Consider the following 14,363-nt stretch of genomic DNA (forward strand, 5'->3'; position numbering starts at 1 on the left):
ATGGATGAAAGGAACAATATCATCTCTTTTATTTCTTTTCAAGTCATTCTTTTGGAGGATAATTTCATTGTCATAAGTGGGACATTAAATGAGAAAAGTGAAAAGAGGGTCAATAAGGATGTTTCATATCCAGTTTTTGATTCATTTGATTAGTGAGTTGACCTAACGTCTTGCTAGAGACGTTAAACACTAGTATTCGTAGAGTTTCACAACTTTATTCCTCCCTCATTTCTTTTTATTTTTCATTCGTGTGTACATTCTTCCATCTATTTTTCAAATTTTCATTCTTGTTACCATTATTGGGGCTTAGCATAGGATTTTCTGCACTTTCAGTTCAAAATTAGGCATTTGGTGCCAGTTCGATCGATCACAAGAGCACCTTCGATCGATCAAATTGTTCTTCGATCGATCCAATTATGGATTCGATCGATCGAACTCCACTTGAGTCCCAACACTTAGAAAAATTTTTGGACCTGCATCCAAATTCCAAAATGCATGCTCTCGGGATCTCCAAATTTTCAAAAGTTCGATCGATCGTAAACCATTTCGATCGATCGAACTACCTTTCGATCGATCCAACATGTGGTTCGATCGATCATGAGTCCCAACACTTAGAAAAATTTTCAGGCCTCATCCATTTTTCAAAAATGCATGCTCTCGGGATCTCCAAAATTTTACATGTTCGATCGATCGAATTTCATCTCGGATCGATCACAGCTATGTTCAATCGATCGAACTTCATCTTCGATCGATCACAACTTTGCCCCTTTGACCCTTTGACTTTTTGACTTTTTCCTATTTCTATTTTTATTTTATTTTATTTTATTTTTTTATTTTATTTAGTTACTTCTATCTTGGTATTAAAAATAAAAATATATATATATAAAAAAATAAATAATAAAAATAAATAATAATATTTCTTTTCTTTTATTTTATTTCCTTTTATCTTATTTCCAAAAATCCAAAAATATTTTGTTTAACTTTAATTTTTAATTTCGAAAAAAAAAAAAAAATTTGCATTCTTTATTTCCTGACATTTTTACTTCTTGCATTTTTATTTTTATTTTTATTTACTTGCCTTTTTATTTTTATTTGTGTACATATTTGTTTTGTCTAAAAAATAATAATAATAATAAAAAAAAGACTGTTTTTCAAAGAAGCATTCCGTCTTCCTAGAGACGTTAAACTTAGCACCATTTTGGATATTTGTTACATTTTTCATTTTTCTTTGCATGTTTTCACATATATATTAAAAAAAAAAAAAAATGAAAAACAAAAAGTAAGAAAATTTTGTATATACTTGCATTGTACATATTCTTTCCATTTGTTTTGCATTGCACATATTGTTTTTCATTTCTTACATTGAACATATTCTTTCATTACATTTTGCCTTATTTAATTTTCTTTTTATATTTTGTTCATGCATTTTATTCTTTGTTTTTCTTGCATTTTGTATATTCTTGCTTTCATTAAATGAAAAATATAAAAAGATTCATCATTGTGCCCTTATGTGTAGTCATGCATACTTTATGCTTTAATTAGGGCTTAATCTTATATCTCTCTTGCATCATGTGTTACATTGCCTTAGAATGCTTGATTTGATGATTCTTATCCCATTTGATATTTGATGTGAGTTTGCTAGCGTGGTTATTTAAGTAGGTTGTTGATTCCAAGTTTGGGGGAGACGTCTTTCGAATTGGATCATGACCGGGTTTCATGTCTACACCACCACGGTATACTCTTTCCATCTTTTCCATTGTTCTCATTACACATTGAGGACAATGTGCGGTTTAAGTTTGGGGGTAAGGTGTCTTGTTGCATTCTACTTAAGATTTGAGCTTTAAATGCATGATTGAGATTTGAGATTGATGTTAGCTATGATTTTGATCTTTTGAGGACTATATTGCTTAAAATTTAAAAATTGCTTGACTTGAGAGTCCAATACTCCTTGTATGCCTTGAGGATGCCATTTAGGAGTAAATTTTTCAAAAGATTGATATCTTGCTTGCATTTGTGGTCCACATTATCCTGAATCTGTGATTATTTTGAGATTCATTCTAGAATTCTACACTAGCACCGGCGCACGCTAGCATTCAATTGTGGGGTACATGCTTTGTTGATTATTGAATTGGTTATATCCCAATTGGGCTAGTAGTGCATTGAAAGCTTTCATTCTTGATAAAGGTGGATAACAACCCCTTTTCATTGAGTAGCCGGGATTCTTGCCTCATTAAGCAGTGAACTTCTCGTGCCGAAAGGTGGAGGGCCCAAATTCTAGGTTAATAATTGAATTGAAAAACAAGAAAAAAAAAAAAAAAAAGTTGCAAAAGCAATAAAAGTGAGGACTTCTCCCAAAAGGTGAGCAGTAGGAAATGATTAGATGGTTGTTGTCTTGATTTGTAGCCTAGTTGATTTGAGTTTGTAAGTCCGTTGGGGGCCCTAAAGCCATCTGGTTTGGGAGTCAATGACCTAAAGCTCGCTACATGAATCTTCTAGAAAGCTTAAGAGATTAACACATTGCACAATACTTCCATCTCTGATCCTCAATAAAATAAATAAATAAATAAATAATTAAATTAGAGTGAAAAGAATAAGCGCACCTAGAAGAATAAAGCTTTAATAAAAGGTCCACTCTCTTATCTTGATGATCGGTACTAGATTTGTGTGCTAGTTTGAGGGTAAGGATGTGATTACTTCTCTAGTTGGCTAAGATAGCAACACACTTGATGCTGGACCTCTCACATAGATTCTAGACTTGTTTCGATTTTCATGATCATTTTCTTGATGTGTGGAGAACCACGCTTGCTTGTTTGATGTTGAGATTTTGGGAGATTGCTTGGAAACGGTTGAAAAATTGCATACTTGAGGTAGTTTTCTCCCAATGCTTGTTTGCAATATTGGTGCCTCTTTTGAAAGAATGAGCTTAATATTTGTGGGTATCATTTCTGGAAACCCTCACGAGACTTCACTCGTCCACTAGGGGTAACCTAGGGGTTTAAAAAGGCTTGTTGCATATGCTAAATGCAATCGTGTTCCCTACGAAAATGGTATTATCATTTTACTTGCTTTCCAGTTTATACTTGTTTAGTTGTTCATTTCATTCCTTTACTTCTTAGTTCATTACTAGGGACTACCAATATTTAAGTTTGGGGGTGTGATGAGCACTGAAAAGTGCGCATTTAAACCCGTTAAGCTTAAGCATTCTAGTACCTTTATCTATCTTACTTTGCCGTTTTAGACTTATTACGTGTTATTTATATTTTCAGGCACTAATCCCAAAATTGAGCTAACTCAGCCAAATAAGAGCTTAATTGAAGCAATCCTGAGATAAACCAAAGGAGGGAGCAAAGTGGAGAAAGAAAGGAGCAAAAAGGAATCAAAGTTGTGCAGCTGAAAAGTTCGATCGATCCAACTTAGAGTTCGATCGATCAAACATCTATGATCGATCACAGTATTTCTCGATAGATCCAACCTTGGCCTTTGCTGAAATTCCAAGTTCGATCGATCCAACATCACCTTCGATCGATCGAACCCTATTTTGTCCTATTCAAATGATTGATCTTATCCACAGCTGTACGCCTATCAACCACTTTTGTCCTTTTCCCCATAAATATCTTCGAAATATCTCAGCCTTGTCCTTATCCGGAGGAGTCAGACCACTTCGATTGATCCAAGATGCAGTTCGATCGATCAAACCCATCTTCGATCGATCCAAGTTAAGGTTCGATCGATCGAACTTCCTCCAGCGAGAAAAAGTTAAAGTCCAGCTCATTTATTCCGTCCTTCATCCAATCATTGGAGAATATGCCTTGCACGACCACAGCTCATCATAGGGTGTATTTGACCTACCTATATAAGGAATATGATACACTTTTTGGAGGGGAGTCTAGAGTCTCTTGTCACACATAGAAAATCATCTTGGAGGCTATTCTTGGAGAGGAGGAAGGAGGGAAGCTAGAGCACCATTGGAGGAGATCTTCACCAACAAGGAGCAGCCATGGAGTTAGCCCTTGAGGGTTGGATCATCACTACCATGAGTGTCTAGACATCCTCTTGGGGCTAGAGTTAGCCCCAAGCATGCTTTCTATACTCTAATCTTGTGTATTATTGAGGGATTAGTGTTGTATGATACATCTTGATATTCATGTATATATAAATCTTGATTATTTCATGGCTTGTATGGTTTAATGCTTCCAATTGACTATTCTATTCTATCCATATGTTTATGTATGCTACAGTAGGATATTCATGTGCTTATCTTTAGATTTAGTATTTTTGATGCATGTCTATGTGTATTGATGCTATAGATCTAGAGATTATCAAGATGATATGCTTAATGAATGCTATTTTGGTTCATTTGATGGTTTATGCCTATTCTTGATGGTTTGTGCCTCTCCCCTAGTCTAGATAGCTTTATTTTCATGCTAGTAGTGTAGATTTAGTGTAGTGGTAGTGTAATGTTGGATGGGAGGACAATCTACTCTTGATGTTTGATGTTCCATGCTTGTGAGTCCAAATGGCATATTCCTCTAATATTGTGTTGTATGTGGATTGTGAGCTTAATGAATGATTAATGACTAGTTATGATATGTTGTATCTTTCACATGTGTTTAGACAATTTATTCCTCTCCCAATAGATATTTTATACCTCTCACATGATGTTTAGATAATGCATGTTTAACTAAGTCATCCTAATGGATTGCTTGGACTATGAGCTTAATGAAAGGTTCAATGACTTGATTTGATATTTTGTTCTCTTCACATGATATCTAGACAATATATTCCTCTACCAATAGATGTATTGTGGCCTCACACATGTTGATTGAGACAATCTGCACTTGTTGAGTCACCCTTACCAATTGAATGTCTTTTACACACACAACATTGTTGCAACACATTCATTTCCCTCATTAGTCACTTGATTATGGTTTGGAATAGTATTGTTTGGTGGTGATCTCTACACTCCAAGACCTTTCCTTCTTACTTACTCTTTATCTTATTGCATTTTAATTAATTCTTTTCTAGAAGTAATCAACCAACCCAATTCTCTTTTGCAATCATTTGGTACGCTAGAGTCGAAGTTAGCTCCAGGCACTACGCCTATTGCTAGGGCACCGTATAGGATGGCACTAGCGGAGATGCGAGAGCTGAGGGATCAGATTCAGCAATTACTCAGCCAGGGTTTTATTCGTAGGAGTACTTCACCCTGGGGAGCACCGATGTTGTTTGTGAAGAAGAATGATGGTTCACTTCACCTGTGTATAGATTACAAGGAGTTGAACAAGGTTACTATTCGTAACAAGTACCCTTTGCCCAGGATTGATGATCTTTTGATCAATTGAAGGGAGCTACATATTTCTCTAAAATTGATTTGCATTCTGGATATCATCAACTGCGGGTTAGGGAGCAGGATGTTCCGAGGACAGTGTTTCTCACTAGATATGGATCTTATGAGTTTCGAGTGATGCCGTTCGGGTTGACTAATGCACCAGTTGTTTTCATGGATTTGATGAACAGGGTCTTCAGGGCTTACTTAGATCAGTTTGTCATTGTCTTCATTGATGATATTCTGATTTATTCTAAGTCAGAGGATGATTATGCAAGACATCTTCGTATAGTGTTGCAGACACTTCGTGAGCACCAGTTATATGCTAAGTTCGAGAAGTGTGAATTTTGGCAGCAGGAAGTGAAGTTTCTTGGTCACGTGGTGTCAGAAAGGGGAATAGCGGTGGATCCAGCCAAGGTTTTAGCAGTGGTTGAGTGGGGACAGCCTACTTCACCTACCGAGATACGGAGTTTTCTCAGATTGGCAGGATATTACCGTAGGTTCATCCAGGGGTTCTCGAAGATAGCGGGACTACTCACTCATTTGACTAAAAAGGTTATACGGTTCATGTGTGATGAACACTGTCCGAAGGCTTTTGATGAGCTAAAATGCAAGTTGACATCTATATTGGTTTTGTCTACCCCACAGAGCTGGATAGAGTATCTTGTCTACACAGATGCTTCTTTGCAGAGTCTTGGTTGTGTTTTGATGTAGGAGGAGCGACCGATTTCGTATGGATCTCAAAAGCTTAAGCCTCATAAGCTTAATTATCTAACACATGATTTGGAGTTAGCAGCTGTGGTCTTTACCTTACGTATCTGGAGGCATTATCTGTTGGGTGAGTCTTTCAGATTATTTAGCAATCACAAGAGTTTGTAGTATTTGTTCACTCAGCGGGAACTAAATACGAGACAACGTCGATGGTTAAAGTTTATGAAAGACTATCACTTCTTTATACAGTACTATCCAGGAAAATTGAATGTAGTGGCGGATGCACTCAGTCACCGACCTGTTGGTAGTCTTTCTACTCTATTCAATACTGAGTGAAATGCTTTGAAGACGGTGGATGAATTGTCAGATGCTTTTATGGCTTGCATGGTAGTTACACCCTCTATCATTCATAAGGTTTTGCAGGCACAATGTAATACCCCTAATTTTAAAAGGATAGTCTCGGCATTTTTAATATTTATTGTATTGCATTTTTCTTTATTTTATTGTCTTAATCGCATTTTTATTTATTTTATTTCATTTGTTTAAATTGGTTGTATGTGTATTATTTGGTTTAATTAATTGCTTAATGGTTTATTTGTTTAATCAGTCATGTTACTTAATATGTTTTTGGTAACTATTTATATAATTTTATTTATTTATTTAATTGTGTTTATTTAATTGTTTAATCAATTTTATTTAATGGAAGTTTAAATTTAAGGGAATTTAGTTTTCTGGTTCTTTACGTGAATTTAGGGTTGAAATTTTACATAAGGTGGCCGACGTAGGTATTTATCTTAGGTCGGTTTATGGGCCGAGATGGGCTCTGGCTTTAAGGTTACATGGATTAGGGTTTAATCACTAAGCCTATAAGTATGTGTGTCACGGTGGTTTAGGGTTTGAAAAGAATTAAACGTAATTTCTGTAAACACAACAGAGATTGTGGGATACAGAGGGAGAATAGAGAGAGATAGGAGAGGAAGGATAGGTGGAAGCAAGGTAGAAGGAACGTGGGTTTGTGGAACAGCAGTGGGGAATTGAACGGGCAATACAGAACTGGGAATTTAGAGTTTCAAGTCTGAAACTCAAAGGCAAGTTCTTATCTTCCTCATTCCCTTTGATTTGTGTTCTGTGCACCTGGACATCTCTAGGAGATTAATTGGCCTTAAACTAAACCATGCATGTTTTATATATGTTTTACTTGATCGTTTTATCTGTGAAATTTATTTACAAAACAATGGTAGCACGTATGTCTCCTTGACTCTGTTTTGGCGTAACGTCTCACTGATTTAATTTTTATTTTGAATCTTACTGAAATTAACCGAGGTCTGATTGAATACTAGATGTAATTTAAGACTTCAAATTTAAAATTGGAGGAAGAATAGAGGGGTTGGGATAAAACTGATGTCGCAATTTAGTTTCAGTATTGTTCTTAAACTATGCTAGTTTAAATGGCTTGATTAAATTCTGTAATTGTTTGCAAAACTATTGTAAACAATCTTGGGGAATGCTTCTAGACTAAATTAAGAGTCCTAAGATTAGTTTTAGAGACCAACAGAGTGGTTGAATTTGATCAGAGAAGGAGCGGACAGATTGAAACGAAGCAACGGGGACAGGGGCTCTCAAAGGAGGTGAGAGCCGGCTCCACAGAAGTGGGAGCCGGCTCCCACAACAAAGTAGAGCCGGCTCTAAGAAGTCCTAGAGCCGGCTCTAGGCTGGAAAAGAGCCTGCTCCAAATTCTGGAGCAGGCTCCCTTGTTATTTTTGATTTATTTTAAGTTTTTTTAACTTTTCTAGGTACTATGTTCACTGTTTGGGCAATCTGGGTTATTAATCAGTTTTAAAATTTTAGTTGGGTGTTCAATAATCATTTTAACTTGTAACTAAGGTCTTGAATTGCATAAATTTACCCCTTAGTTTAAATGGAATTAACAGTACGCTATTTGACAACTTTCCGTACAGTTAACGGCTGGAAGGAGATTTGTTGATTAATTTTAATCTGATGGTTTAGGGGTTATAAAATGATTTTAAATTTATTTTAGATGCACGATTAAGTCTTTTAAAGTAATATATTGGACTGGTGGCATAGAAGGGGGCTCTGTGCTAAAGGATACAGCACAATATAAGTATATGACTTAGTGTTCTGTTCCGGATGGAGGAAACTAGATCGCTTAGTTTAATTTAGCGATTTATTGGACTATAATATTATTATAGAACTAATTGTAAATACATGATAGGGTCAGTATTTTATTAAATTTGAACTATGCATGTGTTGGATGTTAATTGATAGAATAGTTTATTCTCCGATGCAATTACATGGATTATTACTGGATTTTATTTGTTAGAATGTTAAGATTCCTTCTGCAAGTATTGGATGGTGGTTTTTGGTCTGTAAATTATTGAACTGTTATATATGTTGTAATTTAATGGATATGGAGGATTGTATGTACCGGTATGGGACGGTGACATACTAGGGACGGTTTAGCTCAAAACGCATAAACCTAACCTAATGGATTAATGGAATGGATTGAAAGATATCGAATCCTAATTGTGGCTAAGTCAGATCAGCTGTAACCAAGTTGGATGACTTCCTGGATTAACGGATGGTAGTTAAGCCATATCAACTGAATAAGTTGAGTGACTAACTAGTTGGTTTATTGTAGGTCAGTTTAATAAATAGTTCAACTGCTTACCCTGGATTTGGACGGACTTTATATATATGTTTATGGTACCACGAGTTAAGCTTGAGTCTCAGACTCGTTGGTTAGGGTGCGTATATGCAGTGGATGCGTAGCTGGTTATAATAGGTTGAGGTGTACCCTGTTAGGTCTAGGTACTCATGCCCACCTTTGGGTGCGTATTCGCATGTTGCCTTCTATTCAGGTTGAGACCCCTATTATAGACTAGTGAATGTCCTTTAGTGTGGATATATTTATACGTATGGACTAGATAGATATTGTGAGGTGTCTACGGTGTATCTGCGTATCGGGTCACTGTATGGATTGCAGTTAGATTAGAACTTGCTCGTGGGTCTGACCCACTCCTTTATTATTCTTTTCAAGTACAGGACGGTTCCAGCCTTAGAGCTTGATCGTGCTTGTCGAGGACAGTCTCACTTTCATCTGATTACGTAGGACGTCTCTCGATGTTTCTAGTACTATCTATTTTCAGTTTCATTCTCAGTTGAACTTTTAGTTAGGGGTCCATCACAAGTTGTAACTTTGAGGTTTTGGAGGATTGGAGTTTCAATTTTCAGTTGTACATGGAGGATTTTATAATTAATGTTTCTTTCAGTTTTATTCTATCTTTACTGTTCTTTTTGTCATCTGTGTTCGTTTTAAAATACTTTAATTGTTTGATATTCCCTCGGGTTCGGGCCTAGGCCTGATCAACCCGTGTCTCAGATCCGAGGGGTATCACACACAACTTAAGGATCAGCAGTGCATTAACAAAATTGCAGAGATAACTTATGTGGAGGTTCCATTTTACTATGTTAGGGTTGATGGAGGTTTGATGTACAAGAGACGGTTAGTGGTACCTTCTGCTGACGATTTGAGGAAGGATGTGATGACGGAGACACACCATTTTGAGTTTTCTATTCATCCAGGAGGGGACAAGATGTATCAGGATATGAAGCGGCAATTTTAGTGGGCAGGTATGAAAAAGGACATTGCTCTTTTTGTCTCTCGTTGCAGTACTTGTCAGATGGTCAAGATTGATCATCAGCGGCCGCTAGGAGCTCTACAGCCACTACCTATACCGGAGTGGAAATGGGAGAGTATTTCTATGGATTTTGTGGAGGGATTGCCCAATTCCTTCAAGGATCACAATTCCATTTGGGTCATCGTGGACAGATTGATTAAATCAGCTCATTTTTTGCCTATTCGCACTGACTTCACTTCGGAGCAGTTGGCGAGACTTTACATTATAGAGATTGTAAAGCTGCATGGAATTCCGTTGTCTATTATATCGGACAGGGATTCGAGCTTTGTGTCAGGATTCTGGAAGAGTTTTCAGGAGGCTTTGGGTACAGAGTTGCATCTTAGCATTGCTTATCATCCTCAAACCGATGAACAGACTGAGAGGGTTAATCAGATCATGGAAGATATGCTTCGGTCTTGTGTTCTTGATTTCAAGGGCCACTGGGAGGATTATTTGCCGCTTGTGGAGTTTTCATATAACAATAGTTTCCAGAAGACTATTGGGATGGCACTATTTAAGGCATTGTACGGTCGACCGTGTTGATCGCCTGTTTGTTGGATGGAGGTTGGCGAGAGTAGATTCTTGGGTCCAGAATTCATCAAGGATATTTCGGAGAAGATCTCTCTTATTCGGGATCACATGCGCACTGCCCAGAGTAGGCAGAAGAGTTATGCCGATCGTCGCACTCGTGCTTTGGAGTTTCAGGTTGGGGATAAGGTTTTACTCAAAGTGTCTCATATGAAGGGGGTAATGCGCTTTGGGAAGAAAGGGAAGTTGTCTCCGCAATTTGTCGGTCCATTCATGATTACGGATCGAGTGGGAGCTGTCGCTTATCGGTTAGCACTTCCGGATAATATGGATCGAGTACACAACGTGTTTCATGTTTCAAAAATTTCTGCGAGATGAGGATCGGTATCAGCATATCGATGTTGGGGAGATTGAGTTGCAGCCGGATGCAACTTATTTGGAGTTACCGTGTCGTATTATCGACTGTCGGGATCAAATCCTTCATAATAAGGTTATCCCTTTGGTGCATGTTCAGTGGAGTCATCACAATAAGGCTGAGTCTACTTGGGAACGGAAGGATGTCATTCGCTCGCAGTTTCCTTAAATATTGGAAGAAGGTAAGAGCGAATTCTGAGGATGAAATTCCTTTTGTTAGGGGGGAAGATTGTAATACCCCTAATTTTAAAAGGATAGTTTCAGCATGTTAATATTTTTTTTTATTGCATTTTTATTTGTTTAATTATTAATTTTATTTGTTTAATCGTTTATTTGTATTTATTATTTTATATTTGATTTATTTGAATTATTTAATTATTGTGTGTTGCTTTCTTTAATTCTTTAGTTGTATTTTCTATTTGGAATTCACCTATTTTAATGAGATTAAATTAGTTGTATTTTATGTTGGTTTTCTTTAATTAAATTAATTGTAATTGGTTAGTAACTTATATATGTGAAAGGGTTTACATTACTGTGGAGGGAAAAATCTCCCTCCAATGAGAACTGTACACGTCATCGCAATATAAATATCCATCACAAATGTTAGAGGCCCATCCTACTCAAAGCCCAGTCCAAGCTTGTTGACAGCCCAAAATCATAAGACACTAGCCCAAGGTCACAGCTAATTGATCTCTGTAGCATTGCTCAAGCCAAAAACAAGAGATCCAGCCCGTTAGCAATGTCACATGGATTAAGTTACTTATAGCCCAAATCCATTCAAAGGAAATTAGTCTTATTAGAAGAAGGATACAGCAAAGAAAGAAACTACTAAATAAGAAAAATTATACAAAGGAAGGAGCTCTATTTGTAAAGAATGTAGGGAAAGAATTGGAGGACAAGCAATGCGAGTCCTACCATAATTCAACTAATCTTTTGTGTATAAATAGAGGCACAGACCTCCAATAAAAGGATCAAGCAATTCTACGCTTTTCTATATACTGTTCTTGTTTATTTTTATTGTTTGTTGAGTGAGTTGTTTTATTTCTCTGAATCATTATTGGTTGGGCGAAATTTTACACCTACACTTTGGCTCCTGTGGAGGGAAAAATCTCCCTCCAATAAGAATTGAACACGTCATCACTATATAAATCTACATTTGGTAGATTTCAGAAGCTCATCCGGATCAAGCCCAAATTACATTATTCTTTAACCCAATATCATTTGTATTGGACCTTCAAGGCCAGGTAAAAACATTAATCAGCCCAACGTCACTACTGTTGAAGTTCTGGCCTATTGGTCAAGTCATTTAAACCGAGTTGCATCCGGCCCAAGTACAATTAAATATTGTCCAGTCCTATTAAGCAAAGGATTCAACACAGAAGAAAGTTCTATGCAAAACAAGTTCTACGTAGGAAATATTATACAATAAAAGGAATTCTATTTGTAAAGAAAGTCATGTATGGGAAGAATTGGAGTCCTACCTTAATTCTACCAATTTTTGTGTATAAATAGAGGCCCAGACCTCCAATAAAAGGATCCAGGCAATTCTATACTTCTCTATACATTGTTCTTGTTTATTTTTACTATTTTTGAGTGTGTTGTATTATTTTTCTCAATCGTTATTGGTTGAGCGAAATTTTGCACCTACACTTTGGCACCGTCTATAGAACGTGTGCAAATATATTCCCACTCTTGTTTCATAAGTGAATCATGTAACTACCATCCGGAATATCAAATGGAGGATCTTCAACAGATCAACAAATGGAGTTGATGCAGAAGATGCGTGAAGAGTTTCTACACCAGCTTGACGTACTTCGTCAAGCAAACGAAGCTAGTGTGGCTCAGATCGCCTTGTTTCAACAGCACAATAACACTCTGCAAACGGCGATGGCTCAGTTGGCACCAACGCCACCACTAGGTGACATAGCAGCACCCCCTAATCAGAATATTCCTCCAGTTAACGGGCTTCCACCTAATGGGGCACGACCCAACGAGGCTCAGCCAAATGAGGTTCAGCAACAACAGAGGGCAAGGTCCGAGGCTGTTGCCTCAGACAACGTCCCTCATCGCAAGCAGGATGAGCAAGTCGAGTCTAGCCATAAGCTCACGATGTGGTCTAATGGAATTCCAGATGGTGCAGGTGTTCAGGATGCCTTTGATGAGAAAAGACTCCTGAAGATTCAGACACCTATTGAGATGGCCAGAGAGCACAAAAATTCCCTAGTCAAAACTCCTTTCACTGACGATGTGTATATGGTTGAGAGGCCCAAGAAATTTACCATGCCTTCTTTTACTCAGTTTGACGGTACGGGAGATCCTTCTCGGCACCTAGATCATTACGCCCAAAAGATAGCTTTGGATGATTGTAATGACCCTTGGATGTGTAGAGTTTTTCCTACCAGCTTGACAGGAGCAGCACTAGAGTGGTTCAGGAATAGGCCGCATAAGTCCATCCCGGATTACGTAACTCTGTGCACCATGTTCCTAGCACAATACTGCGGAAATAAGAAGCAAAAGAATAGTATTGTTAGCCTCTTCACCATAAGGCAAAAGAAGGGGGAAACATTGCAAGATTTCTTATCTAGATTCAACATGGAAGCCTTGGAAATAGTATACTGTCATCCCGCGAATGCTATAGAAACATTTAAACTTGCAATGATTCAGGGGACGAAGTTTCACACTTCCTTCGTCAAGTATTCTCCTCCTAACATGCAGACTCTCAATGCTAGGGCCCAGATCTATATTCGGCTCGAGGAAAATGTAGCCCACCGAGTGCAGCACGCCACCCTCATGATAGTGGAGAACAAGCCTCGAGAGAGAATTCCAAATTCAAAGAATCAGAAAAGTCAACGCGCCTTAACGCCAATCACCTAGGTACCTGAGAAGCGGCAAAGGATAGAGAAATGGTTTACACCTCTCCGAACTACCTTGGCTCTGCTCTTCTAAGAGAATAAGATAAAGTTCACAGCCCTGCAGCCAATGAAGCAACCCTTGGAGCAGAGGGACAAAAGCAAGCATTGCGCTTATCACCGAGATTATGGGCATTCAACCAATGATTTCAGATCCGTTAGGCGACAAGTGGAAAATATGATAGCCAGAGGTGAGTTGGCAGACTACCTCATGACAAAGGAGTATGTGAAGCCCCGCGAGGTCTATCCTCGCAAGGTAGAAGGAACTCAGGTAAAGGTCATTCTTTCAATACATGGCAGATCTGAAGATGATCAAGAGTCCGGGGTGATATACAGATTCAGATTGAGGGCAACCCATAAGCTCAGGAAGATATCCTCAATCAATGTTATCGCTTCGGGTAGCATCAGTATTGGATTCGGTGATGGAGACCAATCCAGAGTTCAGCTCCCCTATGAGGATACATTGGTCATCAGTTTTTTAGTGGCAAATTGCATGATCAAGAGGGTTTTGATAGACCCAGGGAGTAGAGCCAACATCATCACAAAGACGGTCTTTGAGTAACTAGAGATCCCGTCATCATCTATTCGACATACCTCCAGCCTATTGATGGGGTTCGATGGCACAAGAGTAGATCCCCTTGGAGTAATAAACTTATCCGTAACTACGGCGAAGAGGACTCTTGTGATACCCCCGGATTTCCGAATGCGGGTTGGCCAGGCCCACGCCCGAACACCCGAGGATATCAAAAACGAATCGGCAATAAACGAACACAGAGT

The 14,363-nt window shown here is 38.0% G+C and overlaps 2 protein-coding genes across 2 annotated transcripts; both read left to right on the plus strand.

Moving 5' to 3' along the window:
- Window positions 1-12,438: 12,438 nt before the first annotated feature.
- Window positions 12,439-13,551, plus strand: LOC132281552 (uncharacterized). Its single transcript, XM_059783245.1, has one exon. It carries the CDS (start codon window positions 12,439-12,441, stop codon window positions 13,549-13,551), a length of 1,113 nt encoding a protein of 370 aa, XP_059639228.1.
- A 105-nt stretch (window positions 13,552-13,656) lies between these two features.
- LOC132281553 (uncharacterized) lies at window positions 13,657-14,148 on the plus strand. Its single transcript, XM_059783246.1, has one exon. It carries the CDS (start codon window positions 13,657-13,659, stop codon window positions 14,146-14,148), a length of 492 nt encoding a protein of 163 aa, XP_059639229.1.
- The last annotated feature ends 215 nt before the right edge of the window (window positions 14,149-14,363 follow it).

This window comes from Cornus florida, unplaced genomic scaffold (genome assembly GCF_030987335.1).
Source record: "Cornus florida cultivar Cherokee Brave unplaced genomic scaffold, ASM3098733v1 CherokeeBrave_3.0.0_Hap2_Chr11, whole genome shotgun sequence".
Taxonomy (NCBI): Eukaryota; Viridiplantae; Streptophyta; class Magnoliopsida; order Cornales; family Cornaceae; genus Cornus; species Cornus florida.